The sequence below is a fragment of the Oncorhynchus masou genome, chromosome 10, assembly GCF_036934945.1.
Source record: "Oncorhynchus masou masou isolate Uvic2021 chromosome 10, UVic_Omas_1.1, whole genome shotgun sequence".
In the NCBI taxonomy this organism is placed as follows: Eukaryota; Metazoa; Chordata; class Actinopteri; order Salmoniformes; family Salmonidae; genus Oncorhynchus; species Oncorhynchus masou.
Genome location: NC_088221.1, coordinates 34,602,465 through 34,623,646, shown reverse-complemented (window position 1 = coordinate 34,623,646; position 21,182 = coordinate 34,602,465). Strand labels below are relative to the sequence as shown.

The 21,182-nt window shown below is 44.7% G+C and overlaps 1 protein-coding gene across 1 annotated transcript in view; it reads left to right on the top strand.

The window, feature by feature from the left end:
• The window catches only part of LOC135547567 (receptor tyrosine-protein kinase erbB-4-like), a 638,243-nt gene that overhangs the window by 543,180 nt on the left and 73,881 nt on the right, over nt 1-21,182 (top strand). Inside the window, exons 17-18 of the mRNA XM_064976681.1 lie at nt 3,191-3,235; nt 19,693-19,825. Of these exons, the coding sequence (XP_064832753.1) occupies nt 3,191-3,235; nt 19,693-19,825 (178 nt within the window). The remainder of the gene's footprint in view (nt 1-3,190; nt 3,236-19,692; nt 19,826-21,182) is intronic.

Sequence of the window (21,182 nt, the reverse complement as noted above, 5' to 3'; positions counted from 1 at the left end):
CAGAGCGACCGGGAGTATTCAACCAGGTAAGGTTGGGCAGGCTCGGTGCTCAAGAGCTCCAGTGCGCCTGCACGGTCCGGTCTACCCAGTACCACCTCCACACCCCAGCCCTCCGGTGGCAGCTCCCCGCACCAGGCTTCCTGTGCGTGTCCTCGGCCCAGTACCACCAGTGCCAGCACCACGCATCAGACCTACTGTGCGCCCCGCCTCTCAAGCGCTGCCGGAGCCTTCCTCCTCTCCTGTGCTGCTGGAGCCTCCCGCCTGTTTAGCGCTGCCAGAGCCTTCCGCCTCTACAGCGTTGCCGGAGTCTCCTTCCCATTTAGCGCAGCCAGAGCTGCCAGTCTGCATGGAGCAGCCAGAGCTGCCAGTCTGCATGGAGCAGCCAGAGCTGCCAGTCTGCATGGAGCAGCCAGAGCTGCCAGTCTGCATGGAGCAGCCAGAGCTGCTAGTCTGCATGGAGCAGCCAGAGCTGCCAGTCTGCATGGAGCTGCCAGTCTGCATGGAGCTGCCAGTCTGCAAGGAGCTGCCAGTCTGCAAGGAGCTGCCAGAGCTGTTAGTCTGCATGGAGCAGCCAGAGCCGCCAGTCAGCATGGAGCAGCCAGAGCCGCCAGTCAGCATGAAGCAGCCAGAGCTGCCAGTCAGCGTGGAGCAGCCAGAGCCGTCAGTCTGCCAGATCCGCCAGTCAGCCAGACTCTTCCAGATCTGCCAGTCAGCCAGACTCCCAGATCTGCCAGTCAGCCAGACTCTTCCAGATCTGCCAGTCAGCCAGACTCTTCCAGATCTGCCAGTCAAACCAGACTCTTCCAGATCTGCCAGTCAACCAGACTCTTCCAGATCTGCTAGTCAACCTGACTCTTCCAGATCTGCTAGTCAACCAGACCAGTCCGCCAGCCAGGATCTGCCAGAACTGCCAGCCAGCCAGGATCTGCCGGATTCAACTACCTGGCCGGGCTTCCTCTCAGTGCTGGGCTTTCTCTCAGTGTTGGGCTTCCTCTCAGGCTTCCTCTGTCCCGAGCTGCCCCTCTGTCCCGAGCTGCCCCTCTGTCCCGAGCTGTCCCCGAGCTGCCCTTCTGTCCCGAGCTGCCCTTCTGTCCCGAGCTGCCCCTCAGTCCAGTGGGGTTCTGGGTGAGGACTACTAGGCCATGGTCGGCGGCATGGGTGGACAATCCTAGGACGCGAGGAGGGGGGACTAAGACATTCATAGAGTGGGTTCCACGTCCCGAGCCGGAGCCGCCACCATGGACAGACGCCCACCCGGACCCTCCCTATTGTTTTTGTTGTGCGTCCGGGAGTCCGCACCTTAGGGGGGGGGGGGTTCTGTCACGCCCTGGTCTATATTTATTATGTTATCTTCATGTATTGGGTCAGGCCAGGGTGTGACATGGGTTTATTTGTAGTGTGTTTCGTCTTGGGGTTGTGTGGGGTGTATAGATTAGTCTATGCCTGCCTGAGGCGGTTCTCAATCAGAATCAGGTGATTATCGTTGTCTCTGATTGGGAACCATATTTAGGTAGCCTGGGTTTCACTGTGTGTTTGTGGGTGATTGTTCCTGTCTCTGTGTTTGTTGCACCAGTCAGGGCTGTTTCGGTTTTCGACGTTTGTTGTTTTGTATTGTTCGTGTTCTTCTTCATTAAAGATGTATCGAACGAACCACGTTGCATTTTGGTCCCATCCTTGTTCCACCTCTTCGTCGGAGGAGGAGTTGGAAGAAAGCCGTTACAGAGAGACTGCAGACATGCAGAATTCAGCAAAAATATCCTTCATGTACAATGCAAAACCCCAAACAATGCAGGCAGAGCAGAATTAGGACTATACCTGCTAATTATCAAAATCAAGAAAAAAGCTGTTTAATTCTACAACCACCTAAAAGGAAGTGATGCCACACATTCTAACACAAAGCCCTCATCTACAGATTAACCTAGCGAAGAGTCCCCTCAGCCATCTTGTTCTGGGGCTCTGTTCACAAGCACAAACAAAACCCACAGAGCCCCAGGACAGCAACACAATTAGACTTAATTATAAGAACACACAAATATAACTATTTGATACACTGGAAGAATCAACCAAAAAATGTAGCAAACTGGAAAGTTGTCTGACCCTAAACAGAGAATACACAGTGGCAGAATACCTGACCACTGGGATAGACCCAAAAATTTGGAAAATCCTTGACTATGTCCAGACTATGTACATTAACTTCCTTGCTATTGAGAGAGGCCGCCATAGGCAGATCTGAAGTGGAAACAGAGATGCACTTCCTTACTTCCTGCTAAAGGTATGACCATTTCAGAGACACATACTGTATTTCCACAGATCACACCGACCTACAAAGAATTAGAAAATGAATCAAACATTGATAAACACCCATATCTGTCAGATGAAATACCGCAATGTGAAAACGGGGTAACCAGTGGAGTACAAACATATTCATACTACAACTTTGTGCACATTGTTAAAAACATTATCTGATAATATATTTGTAATGGCTTAATCCTTTTGAAACCTTTGTTTTTTGTTTCTTCTCACTTTTGTTTATTGTTTACTTCACAGAGAAATAGAGACAGAAATATATATATAGTATGTATAGAGAGAGAGAGAGAGAGGCAGAGCATGAGATAGAGGGAGATAGGGACACAGAGAAAGAGAGTAAAAGAGAGAGACTTAGGGTGGGAGAGAGGGAGAAATTCCACTCTCCATCTGCTCTTTGAGTGCTGTGAATCCTACGATTGTAATTGTCAGCTGCAGAAAGAAGGGGCAGATATCTTTTGGTATTGCAGTCAGTCAGTTCACCGGACTGGCCCCGTCACGTCTTTGTTCTATTTCCTGCTGAGCGGCAGGCTAGCAGCTCACTGCTCCATGTACATATAACGACCTTGTTAAAAAACACAATGCAGTGGAAATGCCATCTTGACACTATCCCAGGCAATCCTTCAGTTCAGACAGATTGAAATAGATTCAGAGATTATCTCCATTGCCATTCCTTTCCCTCTCCCCTCTTAACAAATAGCCTCACCATGCAGTGTCCTGACTCCTGAATGTGCCCCTTCATCTCTGGGACTGACATGACTGTTTTTGTCTGTTGACAGACACTCAAGGCCAATGTCCAGTCGAGTAATTGATTGATTGTGATCGAATGGATGACTGACTGATTTATTCTGTTGCTTCATTAACTCTGTTCCTTTCCCTCATCCAGGTGTATTGGACCCAGACTGCAGGATTGTATTGGCATGATGGACAGGTAAATCTCCCTTCAAATCCCTACTGTCACTTCCTTCTCTGTCCCCAGGACAGACTGCATACACAGACACAAGTTCAACTTTGATTTATTTGCGATTTGAATGTACAAGTTTATGCATTTAAATGTATCTTTGACGAGGGCTCAATAGTAAAAAGATGACATACACACTTCTCCTCAGCAGAAAATGTAATGACAACCAACTGTTCCCACTGAGCAAGGCTTATATTTATTGCTACAGTGGTTCCTCTAAAAGTTGCGAGCTTACATCGCAGGACTTAAAAGGTTCCCAGCGTCACGGCTTCATTGCTCCAGACCACCACAAGGGGGAGTTAGAGCACTCATTATGAGTCCCAAGGTTTTTATCACCAATCATAGTGGTTCCAATAACTCATTTGACGCGGGCCACCAGTCACAGGTGACTTTCTTCAGCAAAGATGGCTGACAAAACATTACGGTGGAAGCAAATGTAAGTAATTATAACATGAGTCAAGCGAAAAATGTGCAATTGAGAGGAATGTTGTTCATGTAGAGCCAAACGATTGTGCATATTTTTTTGTCATACAGTTAATTTACAGAAATCACTATTTGGCCAGTTTGCTGACTAGCTAGCTAGTGTTATGACATGAGTATGAAATTGTAATTCATGTTTTGGGACTCCTGAGAAATCCAGCAAACCAGGCTATCTATTGAAACAGTGGATGTAAGAATCTAGCTAGCTAAAGCATTTCCTGCAAATTGAATGTACAATTGTGTTAGCATGCCTTGCTTATATTTTCTGTGCAATGCAGCTGAAGTAACATAGCTAGCTAACTATGTACTTGCTTATTGTGTATTGGTGGTTAAAATAACTGCCTATGGATGAGTCTGAATGGCATTAATGAAGCCTATGGATTGAGTAGAATATAATAACTTTATTGTGCCAAGGATGAAAGTCGTATATACATGTAGTTATTACCACACATGAGATCCACACATTGCAGCCTGTACATAAATATATTCACTGATCATGTACTCTTCCTTGGCAAATAAAGGTGCGGTTCAGGTATGAATCTCTGTGAGACATTTTCATTTAGTCATATCCAATACCAGGTGTATCAAACTGCATTCTTTGAATGATGCTGTGTCTACATGTATGTATTACAATTATACACTTCAACAGTGTTTACCACTCCTGCTCCTGGGACATCAATGATTACACATTGTAACTATGCAATAGACTAGAACCATGATTTATGTAAAGGCTAATTTGTAATTCATATATACAGAAAATAAACAGTACACTACACTTCCTATGCATATCTACCTCCATCTATCTGAGGACACAGGGTACAGTAGGTATAGTATTTGAATGAGATACTTCATTTCAACCAGTGGAGAATGTGAAACGCTAAATAGAAAGTTCATTATCTATGTGTTATAAATAGATAATACATGCATTATAAATATTATAATATTATGTTATAAATACAAGTTCAATCTGTACTTCAATGCACATACGATGTACATTCTAAAAAGTCCAGAAAGAAAGCGGTGGGGAGAGGGGTGTAAAAGACAAAGGGAAGAGGTAAGAGCAGAAGAGCCGGGAAGACAGCATATGACTAATGAATGACCTGCCCTAATATTCTCTCAGTTCATCACCATTACATAGTGTCTCTAGTGGGGTCTCTTAACCAGCCCTGGGTCCCCAGTTGGCCCGAAGGTTATCTGTGGCGATGACGGGACTGGCTTCCACTCTCACAACACATACCTGCAGACGAGACAGATGGATAGAGAGAGCGCATGATTAAGCTTTGTTTTTAAAATTCTAACACTGTCAGTCATCATAATCATCATGAGGTGAAATACAAAACTGACCTTGGAACATTAACTCTGAGACTACTATCTCTGTATTTCAATGTAAAGCATCTCTTTAATAATACTTCTGTTGACCCGACCAAGTGACCTCTCACCTATGATCATGCTGTGCCCTCTGTCAGCTAGTTCAGATGTGGGAGGGGTTCACCAACACAGCTGATATAACCTAGAGGATTTAGGGAGAAGGATGACGTGAAAGAGACTTATTGAGGAAATAAGGTGGTGAAAGAGAGTGTTCAACAGGAATCTCTGTGTGTAGTCTCACCTGGTGTCCACACTAAGTGGTACTTTATGCTCAAAAACAGACACATGAGGACAAACAATATAACATGTAATTATTAGACTTTTACATTACCAGATCATTTGGAATTACTAAAGTATAATATTCCTTATAACAAAGCATACATTTGGATAGATAGGGGCATGTGTAGCATGTGACAATAGCAGGATCATATCAAGGATTGCGTCACAAATGAATACATAAATACCACTTGAAGCATGATGACCTGATCATTTGAATCAGCTGTGTAGTGCAATGGCAAAAACAAAGATGTGCCCCCCTTTGAGTCCCCAGGACCAGGACTGGTGTCAAGCCCTGGTCGAAATATATTAGGTTTATTCTTCATTTATTCGGTCAGGCCAGGGTGTGACATGGGTTATTGTGGTGTGTTTTTGTCTTGGGGTTTTGTGGGATGTCTAGCGTTAGTCTATGGCTGCCTGAGGCGGTTCTCAATCAGAGTCAGGTGATTATCATTGTCTCTGATTGGGAACCATATTTAGGCAGCCATATTCTTTGTGTGTTTCGTGGGTGATTGTCCTTGTTCCTGTCGCTGTGTTAGTTTACACTTGTTTAGGCTGTTTCGGTTTTCGTTACGTTCATTACGTTCTTTGTTTTTGTAGTATTTGTATTGATGATTAAACATGGATCGCAATCTACACGCTGCATTTTGTTCCAACTCTCCTTCACCGCATGAAAACCATTACAGAATCACCCACCACAAACGGACCAAGCAGCGTGTCAACAGGCAGGAGCCACAGGAGAAACAGCAAAGGCAGCAGCAGGAGCAGCGTAAAAAGGACTTTTGGACTTGGGAGGAAATCCTCGACGGGAGAGGACCCTGGCCTAAACCAGGGGAGTGTAGCCGCCCCAAGGAGCAACAAAAAGAGGTATCGACATGGGAGGTGGAATTATTCGGAGAAGGACCTTGGGATCAGCCTGGAGAATATCGCCGCCCCAAAGAAGAACTGGAGGCGGCTAGAGCTGATAGGCGCTGGTATGAGGAGGCAGCGCGGCGACGCGGATGGAAGCCCGAGAGTCAGCCCCAAAATGTATTGGGGGGGGACTCAGGGAGAGTGTGGCAGAGTCAGACCTGAGCTCACTCTCCCTGTTTATCGTGAGGAGCCAAGGAGGAGACCAGAACCAGAACCGGTGTTGGAGGTGAGCGAAGCAGAGACTGTGAAGTAGTTAATGGGGAAATTGGAGGAGAGAGAAATGAGGGAGTTGCTGTGTTGGTGCTTTTTGCATGGAATTCGCCTGACAGAACGTGTCAGGGATTTGATGGCACCTGGGTCAGCGCTCCATACTCGTCCTGAGGTGCGTGTTAGTCGGCTGGTGAAGTTGGTACCAGCCTCAGGCACCAGGGCTCCTGTGCACATCCTTAGCCTTGCACGTCCTGTGCCAACACTGCTCTCAAAATCTCCAGTACGCCTTCACGGTCTAGCCCATCCTGTGCCACCTCCACACACCAGCCCTCTGGTGGCAGCTCCCCGCACCAGGCTTCCTGTGCGTGTCCTCGGCCCAGTACCACCAGTGCCAGCACCACGCATAAGGCCTACAGTGTGCCTCGCCTCTCCAGCGCTACCGGAGCCTTTCTCCTCTCCTGCGCTGCCGGAGTCTCCCGCCTGCATGGAGCAGCCAGAGCTGTCAGTCTGCATGGAGCAGCCAGAGCTGTCAGTCTACATGGAGCAGCCAGAGCTGCCAGTCTACAAGGAGCTGTCAGTCTGCAAGGAGCTGTCAGTCTGCATGGAGCAGCCAGAGCTGTCAGTCTACATGGAGCAGCCAGAGCTGTCAGTCTGCATGGAGCAGCCGGAGCTGCCAGTCTGCATGGAGCAGCCAGAGCTGTCAGTCTACATGGAGCAGCCAGAGCTGCCAGTCTACAAGGAGCTGTCAGTCTGCAAGGAGCTGTCAGTCTGCATGGAGCAGCCAGAGCTGTCAGTCTACATGGAGCAGCCAGAGCTGTCAGTCTGCATGGAGCAGCCGGAGCTGCCAGTCTGCATGGAGCTGTCAGTCTGCAAGGAGCTGCCAGTCTACAAGGAGCTGCCAGTCTGCATGAAGCAGCCAGAGCTGCCAGTCTGCAAGGAGCTGCCAGTCTGCAAGGAGCTGCCAGTCTGCAAGGAGCTGCCAGTCTGCACGGAGATGCCAGTCTGCACGGAGCCGCCAGAGCTGCCAGTTTGTAAGAAGCCGCCAGAGCTGTCAGCCTACATGGAGCAGCCAGAGCCGCCAGTCAGCATGGAGCAGCCAGATCCGTCAGTCTGCCAGGATCCGCCAGTCAGTCAGACTCTTCCAGATCCGCCAGTCAGCCAGACTCTTCCAGATCCGCCAGTCAGCCAGACTCTTCCAGATCCGCCAGTCAGCCAGACTCTTCCAGATCCGCCAGTCAGCCAGACTCTTCCAGATCCGCCAGTCAGCCAAACTCTTCCAGATCCGCCAGTCAGCCAGACTCTTCCAGATCCGCCAGTCAGCCAGACTCTTCCAGATCCGCCAGCCAGCTAGGATCTGCCGGAGTCAACTACCTGCCTGAGCTTCCTCTCAGTGCTGAGCTTCCTCTCAGTGCTGAGCTTCCTCTCAGTGCTGGGCTTCCTCTCAGTCCCGAGCTTCCCCTCAGTGCTGAGCTGCCCCTGTCCCGAGCTGCCCCTGTCCCGAGCTGCCCCTCTGTCCCGAGCTGCCCCTCTGTCCCGAGCTGCCCCTCTGTCCCGAGCTCCCCCTCTATCCCGAGCTGGCCCTCTGTCCCGAGCCTCCCCTCTGTCCCGAGCCTCCCCTCTGTCCCGAGCTGCCCCTCTGTCCCGAGCTGCCCCTCAGTCCCGAGCTGACCCTCAGTCCAGTGGGGTTCTGGGTGAGGACTACTAGGCTATGGTCGTGGCGAAGGTGGACTATCCTAGGACGCAAGGAGGGGGGACTAAGATATTTATAGAGTGGGTTCCACGTCCCGCACCAGAGCCGGAGCCACCACCATGGACAGACGCCCACCCGGACCCTCCCTATTGTTTTGATGTGCGTCCGGGAGTCTGCACCTTAGGGGGGTTCTGTCACGCCCTGGACGACATATATTATGTTTATTCTTCATTTATTCGGTCAGGCCAGGGTGTGACATGGGTTATTGTGGTGTGTTTTTGTCTTGGGGTTTTGTGGGATGTCTAGCGTTAGTCTATGGCTGCCTGAGGCGGTTCTCAATCAGAGTCAGGTGATTATCGTTGTCTCTGATTGGGAACCATATTTAGGCAGCCATATTCTTTGTGTGTTTCGTGGGTGATTGTCCTTGTTCCTGTCGCTGTGTTAGTTTACACTTGTTTAGGCTGTTTCGGTTTTCGTTACGTTCATTACGTTCTTTCTTTTTGTAGTATTTGTATTGATTCGTGTTTACATTTGTTGATTAAACATGGATCGCAATCTACACGCTGCATTTTGGTCCGTCTCTCCTTCACCGCATGAAAACCATTACAACTGGGAACCGCTGCTGTTCATTGGGACCTCTATCTGCAGACAGGCTTTCAAAGCTCTCTGTATCCAAGGACAGAAAACAGACTTCATTATACTCAAATTAGACAGCACTGAATATGATGTTCTCTGTCTTCACTTTTAAGGACGGGAACTACACATAATGACCTGCTCTATCCAGAATATCCTACTCTCACTTTGACAGCTGGGCCTGCCATCCTTGCACCCTCATCCATGGCTGTTAGCTAGCTACCTACACATGTATTTTACAGTGTTAAATATATCAAGATAGCTAGCTAATATTAAGTCAGGTAGCTGGTCAAATGTTATTAACTTAGCTAGCTGTCTATACAGTATGTAAACTAACTAGCTACGTTGGCAGCTCATTTGAGTTACAAATGCACTGTAGCGAGTTACTGAAGCTAATACATTGTTTTTCTTAACATTTTCGAAATGCATTTGCTTTCTTGAATAGGTTCTCCCACCCATGTGGACGATTGAAAACAGAGCAGCAAAGTTCATTTGTCACCAGAGCGGTTTAGAGCAGATTACTATTTGCCTGTGAATAACCAGACCTTCATACAAACTTGATATGCTGAATTTGACGTACAATCAAAGTTGCTGCCATATCTTGCCAGCACACAAACAAGCGAGGCACTCAGGCGGAGAATGAGGTGTGGAACAGAGCGAGGAACGAGATGGGAGTAACAATCCGGTCTAAATAACAAGGGGAAAAAGTATTATTATTATTAACCCCACATTATAATTATATAAAAGCCCCTTAGATATTCTGTGTTTCGACAGCTGGAGGCATTTTGTTTTTCACAAGCGTACTTACTGTAGCAGACTGAATTCTGCCAACTTGTAATGGGTACGTGTCGGTGGCAGGGAAGTCAGGGGCAGGAAAAAGAACTTGGTATAAACAGAGTGGTTTAATAAGTGCTCATTAAACCCCAAAAACCAAAATATTAAAAAAAGTAATATAAGTGGGTACAAAACACGTCGCACACCGACACATGACTTGCACATAACATACAATACAATAAACATACAATAAAACAATCTCCTACAAGGACATGAGGGGAAACAGAGGGTTAAATACACAACATGTAATTGATGGGATTGGAACCAGGTGTGAAGGAAGACAAGACAAAACCAATGGAAAATGAAAAACAGATCAGTGATGGCCAGAAGGTCAGTGACGTCGACCGCCGAACACCGCCCGAACAAGAAGAGGGACCAACTTTTCTAGGATGGGCTATTTGCTGAACAAAAGACTTTTCAACCTTTACTAAAGAATTGTCAAATAGCCTAGCTCGGTGCCAAAAATCCCCCTCCCCAACTTGTAACAAATAATTTGTTTTCGACCTTTCTATATAACGGCTTTCTTCTGTTGAAAGAGGAGCGGACCAAAATGCAGCGTGGTACTTATGAGACATGTTTAATGAAGAATGAAAAAACACGAACAATACAAAAACAACAAACGGAACGTGAAAACCTAAACAGTCCTATCTGGTGAAGACACAGAGACAGGAACAATCACCCACGAAAACACTCAAAGAATATGGCTTCCTAAATATGGTTCCCAATCAGAGACAACGATAATCACCTGACTCTGATTGAGAACCGCCTCAGGCAGCCATAGACTATGTTATACACCCCACACAACCCCAAGACGAAACACACCACAAATAAACCCATGTCACACCCTGGCCTGACCCAATAAATGAAGATAAACATAATAAATATAGACCAGGGCGTGACATTCTAAGGCACTGCATCTCAGTGCAAGAGGTATTACTACGGTCCCTGGTTCGAATACAGGCTGTTTCACATCCGACCGTGACTGGGAATGCCATAGGGCGGCACACAATTAACTCAGCGACATTAGGTTTAGGCCGTCATTGTCAATAAGAATTTGTTCCTACCTGACTTGCCTAGTTAAAAAAAGGTTACTTAAAATAACTGTTGGCAACCACAGCTCAATCAATAGGAGGTGAACAGTGGCTGGTGCAGGAAATATAGCTAACTTGTTATTCAAGTGTTGCACACCAACAGATGGAGAAAATCTACACCAGTCGAGCAATTCATTTCAACAATAATCTTCATTTTAATTGGACTTTACAAACAACAAGAGGTCTTAATTTGAGTCTATTTCTTCGGAGCCTAGAATATATAAAATAACTTAACTGGCTGATGCAGGTTCGATACCGGTGTCGGCCGCCACTGGGAGACCCATGAGGCAGCTTCTGGTTTTAATTTAGAATCCTCCAATCCTCTATATGTAATTATTGGCGGAGAGTCACGTTATATTTTTCAATATACTGTAGGCGACATGAGTCTCACTAGTGTTGAGTAATGTGCTATTAAAAGTGGTGTAGGTCTTATTTATTTAAAGACTATATTGAAGTGAGAAGCAGTAGGATTTGAATGAAAATCCTACAACTATTTTAGCACCAATACTAAAGCACACCAATAAGAGAGACTTGCTAGGGCCAAGAAACACAAGCAATGGACATTAGACTAGTGGAAAACTGTCCTTTGGTCTAATGAGTCCAAACGTGAGATTTTTGTTTCCAACCACCATGTCTTTGTGAGACGCAGAGTAGGTGAACAGATGATCTCCGTGTGTGTGGTTCCCACCATGAAGCATGGAGGAGGAGGTGAGATGGTGTGTGGTGCTTTGCTGGTGACACTGTCTGTGATTTATTTAGAATTCAAGGCACATTTACCCAGCATGGCTACCGCAGCATTCTGCAGCAATACCCCATCCCATCTGGTTTTTCAACAGGACAATGACCCAAAACACACCTCTAGGCTGTGTAAGGGCTATTTGACAAAGGAGAGTGATGGAGTGCTGCATCAGATGACCTGGCATCTACAATCACCCGACCTCAACCCAATTGAGATGGGGTTGAGATAGTGAGAGGAAACAAAAAGGAAGAACAGAAGAGAACAGAGGGACAGAACACATCATTCAAAAGGCCTAATAGAACAGCTTCCCCCTATAGGACTATGCTTAGAAAGAAACAGCACAGAAGAGAGATGCCAAATTGGCTTAAAAATGAAGGCCGAAACAAAGGCATAGTGTAAAAACACACTACTTGGCCAAAGCATCCTGATCTCAAGGCAGAGCTGAGCTGAGCTGAATGGAGCTGTGTAAGAGCGGAGAAGAGAGACAGTAATGACTGCTAATTCATTCCAAGCTGCATCTCAAATGCCACTATTCCCTATCTAGTGCCCTACTTTTGAACAGAGCTTTATGGTCACTATATAGGGAATATGTTGCCATTTGAGACACAGAAGAGCCTGCAGTAGCCTAGGTCTCACTCTCCACTGATCCGCTACTCTACTATCTGACTATCTGATTTACTACTCTTCTATCTGATTCACTACACTCTAGTTGTTGCACTTCTACTATCTGTTTCAGTACTCTATGTGATTCAATGCTCTACTATCTGATCCACTTCTCTTCTATCTGAGGCAATGAGGGGAGAATGTCAGGGTGAGCTGATGATGGGAGACAGGGAGAGGCTGTGGGGTGAAGATGGGGTGAGGAAGAGAGGTGAAGGGGGATGAGGAGAAGTGCTAGTAAACAGATAAAGTTCCTAGGCTGTGAGGGGAAAAGCCATATATACAGCATGTTGACAGCAGAGTAACAGAGAATACCCTGATAGAACTATGTGACTGTGATTGTAGCATGCCAAGTTGGTGAAGTGGCTTTCGAACATGTTTTAGAGAAGCTATGGTTTAACTGGGCATAATAGAAAGGCAGCTTATAATTGCTTATAATTACTTGGAGCCAATGTTGAGAAGACAAAGCCTCTCAGAGGTCGGACATACAGTTGAAGTTGGAAGTTAACATACACCTTAGCCAAATACATTTAAACTCAGTTTTTCACAATTCCTGACATTGTATACCAGTAAAAATTCCCTGTCTTAGGTCAGTTAGGACCTAAAAATGTGAAATGTTAGATTAACAGTATTTATATTTATTTATTTCAGCTTTCATTTCTTTCATCATATTCCCAGAACTTTACATACACTCAATTAGCACTTGGTAGAATTGCCTTTAAATTGTTGAACTTGGATCAAATGTTTCAGGTAGCCTTCATCAAGCTTCCCACAATAATTTGGGTGAATTTTGGCCCATCTCTCCTGACAGAGCTGGTGTAACTGAGTTAGGTTTGTAGGCCTCCTTGCTCACACACGCTCTTTCAGTTCTGCCCACAAATTTTCTATACGATTTGGTCAGGGCTTTGTGATGGCCACTCCAATACCTTGACTTTGTTGTCCTTAAGCCATTTTGCCACTTTGGAAGTATGCTTGGGGTCATTGTCGATTTGGAAGATCCATTTGCGACCAAGCTTTAACTTGTCTGATGTCTTGAGATGTTGCTTCAATATGTCCACATAGTTTTCCTCCCTCATGATGCCATCTATTTTGTGAAGTGCACCAGTGCCTCCTGCAGCAAAGCACCCCCACAACATGATGCTGCTATCCCCGTGCTTCACGGTGTTCTTTGGCTTGCAAGCCTCCCCCTTTTTCCTCCAAACATAACGATGGTCATTATGGCCAAACAGTTCTATTTTTGTTTCATCAGACCAGAGGACATTTCTCCAAAAAGTACGATCTTTGTCCCCATGTACAGTTGCAGACTGTTGCCTGGCTTTTTTATGGCGGTTTTGGAGCAGTGGCTTCTTCTTTGCTGAGCAACCTTTCAGGTTATGTCGATATAGGACTCATTTTACTGTGGATGTAGATACTTTTGTACCTGTTTCCTCTAGCATCATCATAAGGTCCTTTGCTATTGTTCTGGGATTGATTTGCACCTTTAGCACAAAAGTACGTTCATCTCTAGGAGACAGAGGAGGAGCTCCTTAGTGAGCCTTAGTGAGCCGAATGACGAATGACGGCTGCGTGGTCCCATGGTGTTTATACTTGCGTACTATTGTTTGTACAGATGGATGTGGTACCTTCAGGTGTTTGGAAATTGCTCCCAAGGATGAACCAGACTTGTGGAGGTCTACAATTATTTTTCTGAGGTCTTGGCTGATTTTGTTTGATTTTCCCATGATGTCAAGCAAAGAAGCACTGAGTTTGAAGGTAGGCCTTAAAATACATCCACAGGTACACCTCAAATTGACTCAAATTACAGTGCCTTGCGAAAGTATTCGGCCCCCTTGAACTTTGCGACCTTTTGCCACATTTCAGGCTTCAAACATAAAGATATACAACTGTATTTTTTTGTGAAGAATCAACAACAAGTGGGACACAATCATGAAGTGGAACGATATTTATTGGATATTTCAAACTCTTTTAACAAATCAAAAACTGAAAAATTGGGCGTGCAAAATTATTCAGCCCCAAACTTCTCCAGAAGTTAATACTTTGTAGCGCCAAATGACTTTTGCTGCGATTACAGCTGTAAGTCGCTTGGGGTATGTCTCTATCAGTTTTGCACATCGAGAGACTGAAATTTTTTCCCATTCCTCCTTGCAAAATAGCTCGAGCTCAGTGAGGTTGGATGGAGAGCATTTGTGAACAGCAGTTTTCAGTTCTTTCCACAGATTCTCGATTGGATTCAGGTCTGGACTTTGACTTGGCCATTCTAACACCTGGATATATTTATTTTTGAACCATTCCATTGTAGATTTTGCTTTATGTTTTGGATCATTGTCTTGTTGGAAGACAAATCTCCGTCCCAGTCTCAGGTCTTTTGCAGACTCCATCAGGTTTTCTTCCAGAATGGTCCTGTATTTGGCTCCATCCATCTTCCCATCAATTTTAACCATCTTCCCTGTCCCTGCTGAAGAAAAGCAGGCCCAAACCATGATGCTGCCACCACCATGTTTGACAGTGGGGATGTTGTGTTCAGGGTGATGAACTGTGTTGCTTTTACGCCAAACATAACGTTTTGCATTGTTGCCAAAAAGTTCAATTTTGGTTTCATCTGACCAGAGCACCTTCTTCCACATGTTTGGTGTGTCTCCCAGGTGGCTTGTGGCAAACTTTAAACAACACTTTTTATGGATATCTTAAAGAAATGGCTTTCTTCATGCCACTCTTCCATAAAGGCCAGATTTGTCCAATATACGACTGATTGTTGTCCTATGGACAGAGTCTCCCACCTCAGCTGTAGATCTCTGCAGTTCATCCAGAGTGATCATGGGCCTCTTGGCTGCATCTCTGATCAGTCTTCTCCTTGTATGAGCTGAAAGTTTAGAGGGATGGCCAGGTCTTGGTAGATTTGCAGTGGTCTGATACTCCTTCCATTTCAATATTATCGCTTGCACAGTGCTCCTTGGGATGTTTAAAGCTTGGGAAATCTCGGACCTGCCTGGTGTGTTCCTTGTTCTTCATGATGCTCTCTGCACTTTTAACGGACCTCTGAGACTATCACAGTGCAGGTGCATTTATACGGAGACTTGATTACACACAGGTGGATTGTATTTATCATCATTAGTCATTTAGGTCAACATTGGATCATTCAGAGATCCTCACTGAACTTCTGGAGAGAGTTTGCTGCACTGAAAGTAAAGCGGCTGAATAATTTTGCACGCCCAATTTTTCAGTTTTTGATTTGTTAAAAAAGTTTGAAATATCCAATAAATGTTGTTCCACTTCATGATTGTGTCCCACTTGTTGTTGATTCTTCACAAAAAAATACATTTTTATATCTTTATGTTTGAAGCCTGAAATGTGGCAAAAGGTCGCAAAGTTCAAGGGGGCCGAATACTTTCGCAAGGCACTGTATGTCAATTAGCCTATCAGAAGCTTCTAAAGCCATGACATCATTTTCTGGAATTGTCCCAGCTGTTTAAAGGCACAGTCAACTTAGTGTATGTAAACTTCTGACACACTGGAATTGTGATACAGTGAATTATAAGTGAAATAATCTGTAAACAATTGTTGGAAAAATGACTTGTGTCATGCACAAAGTAGATGTCCTAACCAACTTGCCAAAACTATGGTTTGATAACAAGACATTTGTGGAGTGGTTGAAAAACGAGATTTAATGTCTCTTACCTAAGTAGGTTGCAGGCTGGGTTCCACAGCTGATCTGATTTTGTGTCAACCCTCTTCTACTTTCCTTCCTACTCCTTGCCACAGTCTGCTGTGTAAGGCTGTCTCATATAATATATAATACAGACTTGACTGTCATCTGCACTCTGTCACTCTCTGCGTTTTGACCCCACCCCACACACACACACACACACACACACACACACACACACACACACACACACACACACACACAATCCCCCACACACACAAACAATCCCCCCCCCCCACACACACACACACACATTAACTCACAATCACAACACACACACACACACACACACACACACACACACACACACACACACACACACATGCTGATTGTCATATTGCCTCAAAATAGAAAGGGGAGAGAAAGAGGATGTCACTCCACACATTCTCAAGCCTGTTTTTTACTTATTACCCCATTCTCCACTTCCATTTGGGCATGTCTATACAATGTTTACTAGGAGTATGCCTTTGCTTTCCTACAAATTACAACTATGTCTCTTGTAGCCACTTCCTCCACAAATCATCATGTTGTCCCTTACTACAGTAAATCCATCCCTGTAATATTGGGTAGGAGAGAGGTGGAGCTGGGAGAATGAGCAGGATAACCCTATTGCCTATGTGCCGTGGTCAAATGTAGCACACTACATACAGTAGGGAATAGAGGAGCCATTTGGGAGGCACCCGATGACCGAAAGATTGGGGGGTGTTTCATGTGATTCCAGAAGTGAGCTGAGTGTGATAACATGTAACGGGCCTGTGATGTACCAGGTGGCTGATAGCTTTCCTGCTGATGTAAAACATGACTGGAGTGTGCTGACGCCGCCACTCTGCTCTGTTCTGTTCTGCCAAATGAGCCCTTTTTACAGTTTTTTACAATCACTTTGGCACTAATTTCGGAACCTTGATGTCATTTTTCAAAACTATAGACACAAAACTCACAACCAATGATCAAAATACAAATTTTTCAAAGCTCTTAACACTTTTTCCAATTGCTTGGATACAATACACATAAAGCTAAGATAATTTGTTCATTGAACTAAAATCGCCTGTTCAAAATGACACAACTTAACATCAAAGTATTACCATTTCAAAATGCAATTCACACATTACATCTGAGATGACTGTCTATTCATTTCATTACAATGATCTAACTATCAATTGATACAACTGATCAAAATGATACGTAACTGTTGCATTACTCTTAATACATAGTTTTATGGAAACTGATAATCAATATTTCATGTTTAGAACATGAAAGTTTCAGGATAACGAGATCCATTGACACCAATTACCGTGGAACATGAACCAACTGGACTACATTATCTATGGATGTAATATTTCATCATCATTCTTTATCAGACACTGTTCCTATGGTCCCATGTACCACTTTTCCAGACCATGTTTTCAGATTTGACATTACTGTACACTCACCGGCCACTTTTTTAGGTACACATGTCTTGTACTGGGTAGGGCCCCCTTTTGCCTCCACAACAGCCTGAATTATTCACGGTGTTGTATGTTAAGAGATGCCCTTCTGCACACCTTTGTTTTAAACAGCTGTTATTTGAGCATGTGTGGCCTTTATGTTAGCTTGAATGAGTCTGGACATTCTCCTCTGACCTCTCTCATTAACAAAGTGTTTTTGCCCACAGAACTGCCGCTCACTGAATGTGTTTTGTTTATCGCACCATTCTCTGTAAACTCTAGAGACTGTAGTGCATAAAAATCCCAGGAAGGCAGCTGTTTCTGAGATGCTGGAATCACCATGTGTGGCATCAACAATCATCCCAGGGTCAAAGTTGCTTAGATTACTCATCTTGCCCGTTCTAATGTTTGGTCGAACAACATCTTAAGCTCTCTACTCTATATAGTCTATATATTGAGTTGCAGGCAGCCACATGATTCGCTGTTCGAATGTAACCATCCTTGATGAACTAAATCAGGTCTGTAGAGCTGATGGCGTGACCTATGTCATTGTGTGGGATAATGTCAGGTTCCACCATGCTCAAATGGTGCAAGCATGGTTTCAGGCCCATCCACAATTTACCACCCTGTGCTTACCCCCATACTCTCCTTTCCTCAACCAGATTGAGGAATTTTTCTCCACGTGGAGGTGGAAGGTATATGATAGGCGCCCTCACGAACAAGCCACCCTTCTCCAGGCCATGGATGACGCATGCAATGACATCACAGCAGACCAGTGTCAGGCCTGGATTCGCCCAAGATTCTTCCCAAGATGTTTGGCTAATGAAAATATCCATTGTGATGTGGATGAGAACCTGTGGCCAAATCCACAAGTCCGGGTTGATGGAAATCTAGAAGTACAGCAATCAATATTTTGTTTTGCTTTTTACAGTAAGCCAGGTGAGGAACACTGCAGTGATGTTTTACAGTAAGCCAGGTGAGGAACACTACAGTGATGTTTTACAGTAAGCCAGGTGAGGAACACTACAGTGATGTTTTACAGTAAGCCAGGTGAGGAACACTGCAGTGATGTTTTACAGTAAGCCAGGTGAGGAACACTACAGTGATGTTTTACAGTAAGCCAGGTGAGGAACACTACAGTGATGTTTTACAGTAAGCCAGGTGAGGAACACTACAGTGATGTTTTACAGTAAGCCAGGTGAGGAACACTGCAGTTGACCTTTAACTGTTTTTTCTTTTTTTGTAGCTAATTATTTTTGCTTTGATTCAAAGAAACCTATGTTGTGATTTTATTGTATTTCTTCAATAAATGTCATATTTTGTTCAGTGATTCCACTGTGTCTGTAGTATTCTCTCTACTAGTCATTTTACAGTGATGTATTTACATGAAGTAGCATAATGAAACATGTATCACATATTTTATTACTACAATATTTAATGATTGTACGAACACATGATTGTACACAGTGAAACTATCGGTATCTTGTGTGTGGGTGATCTAAATTAATGGTCCTATGCTATTTCATGATAAATGAGTTATTTGAACCAATGGTTCTGCAAGTGCAAGGGTTCTTTAATGATATGAATGCACAATGCAACGTTTTGAACATTGGACAACCTGTGTTGCAAGTGATGACCGTTTTGAGTTTTGTGTCTAGAGTTTTGAAAAATGACCACAAGGTTCTGAAATTAGTGCCAAAGTGATTGTTAAAAACTGTATTAAGATAGAGAATAGGGCCTATTCACTCAGATACACCATCTCATCTTCTCACCTACAGTATACTGTGTCTGCGTTCTAAATGGCACTCCATTCCCTATATGCACTTTTAACCAAGTCCCTAGGGGTATGGTCAAAAGTAGTGCACTATGCAGGGAATAGGGTGCCATGTGGGACGTAACCCAAAGTTCCCAGCACTCAGCGCAGACAGACAGACAGGGAGACAGGTTAGGAGTGTAGAGGGTTGGAGAGATCATGGAAAGTGCTGATCACACATGCTGAATGGAATATATTATTTTTATTCAATTAGAAAAAATGTCCTGACTTTCATTTCTTTCCCTTCTTTGAATTAACTGCCTAACATTGTAACAGGACACCTGCAGATGCTAGATCATGTATTTTGTCAAAGGTTGTTAGCTAATTAAGAATTGTCCCAAGCTCTAGTCAGCCAAGTCTGTTGTGACCTCTGGAGTAAGTGCTTATCAGACCTGGTTTCAAATAATATTTGTTTCCTTTCAAATATTTGTAGCATTTGATTAAACCTGCTTGACCTGCCAGTTGGACAAACTAGTCCATTGGTTTCACTGTACCAGCCAATCATAGGTACATCAAGAGCAGCTAAACTATTTTAAAGATAATAAATAGGTAGTATCTAATGCTGTGGCCCTATCTCACATCTCTCTCCCTCAGGACTCCCCTGATTGCAGCCGGGGTGATAGGTGGCCTCTTCGTGGTGGTCATCGTGGCTCTGAGCGGAGCCGTGTCCGTCCGCAGGAAGAGCATCAAGAAGAAGAGAGCCCTGCGACGCTTCCTCGAGACAGAGGTATGGGGTGTGAATACACACACACACACACACACACACACACATACACACACCGGGAGACAAAGTTTGGATGTGGATGTGGATGTGATAATCAAGGATAGAGGTATGTACTTCAAGCTGACTGGAGACAGGACAGGGTAAGGACATCTTGAGATGTGGATCATAGACAAACCTTCCATTGGGCTCTCGTCAAAATATAGGGAATAGGGTACCAATTGGGATGTAGCACGAGTTTACAGTACAAAGACTTTTGCAGTGATTAGTTTTGAAGTTTCAGTTCACTATCATCCTACATCCTAATCTTAGTGTGATGGTCTTCCCTTAACTCACTGCTTTATGAAGAGCTGTAATAACACAGAGCCAGAAGTGCAAATCTCTCTCTTGGCATGTGATGTGCTCTGTTATAGGTGAGGGCCACCAGAGGCTATGAGATCACAGTGGCCTCTCCCTCTTCTCTCCTTCCTCTCTCTCTCTCTCTCTCTCTCTCTCCTCTACGTCCTCTTTCCCTCCTCCTCTCTCTCTCTCTCTCCTCTGTTGCCATTCTTCATCCTCTCTCCATCCTCTCTCCCACGACTCTGACCTCTCTCCCCCTCTCTCTGTCCTCCCTCCTTCCCTCCCGCTCCCTCCTCTCTTTTGTTCATGTTTAGAATACCTGAGCTTGAACCCAGAGTCAATAATGACTAGTGTTATTATGTGGTTGTACATTGCTTTTTTGGAACGGACGTTATGCACGAAAATATCGTCAGTCCTCATATTGACCGTACTCTGAACCAGGCAACACAAATACAATCACACCTTATTAAAATCTCAATCATCTTGTTGTACTGCTTTAATAGAACATTATGCCACTGTACCGTACCTCGTCTAGAAATGTGAACACAACAACCATTACTGTATTACAACTTTACTTTTATGTAGAGTTAGCTATGTTCTGTATCTGAGTTCTACCGAGTGTCTGCTCCTGACCAGCATTACAATACACTGTCTTAGAGTACAGGCTAACATGAGAGGAACACACACACACACACACACACACACACACACACACACATCCTACAAGCCTATGCATAACAATGCTCCCTGCTTCCTCCTGACTCTGTAGCAGTACAGCATAACTGTTTTCTGTCACTGTCTCTTTGGATAATTAGACATCTCATCCATCAAATGGAATAGACAGATGTCAGTCTGCATCCCAAATGGCACCCTATTCCCTACATAGTGCACTACTTTTGAACAGGGCTTGTAGGGGAATAGGTTGCCATTTGGGATGGAGCTCAGGCTGTACTCATGTCATCTCGATAACAGAAACCTTTTATTCTCTCATCATTTCTGCATCCCAAATGGCACCCTATGCCCT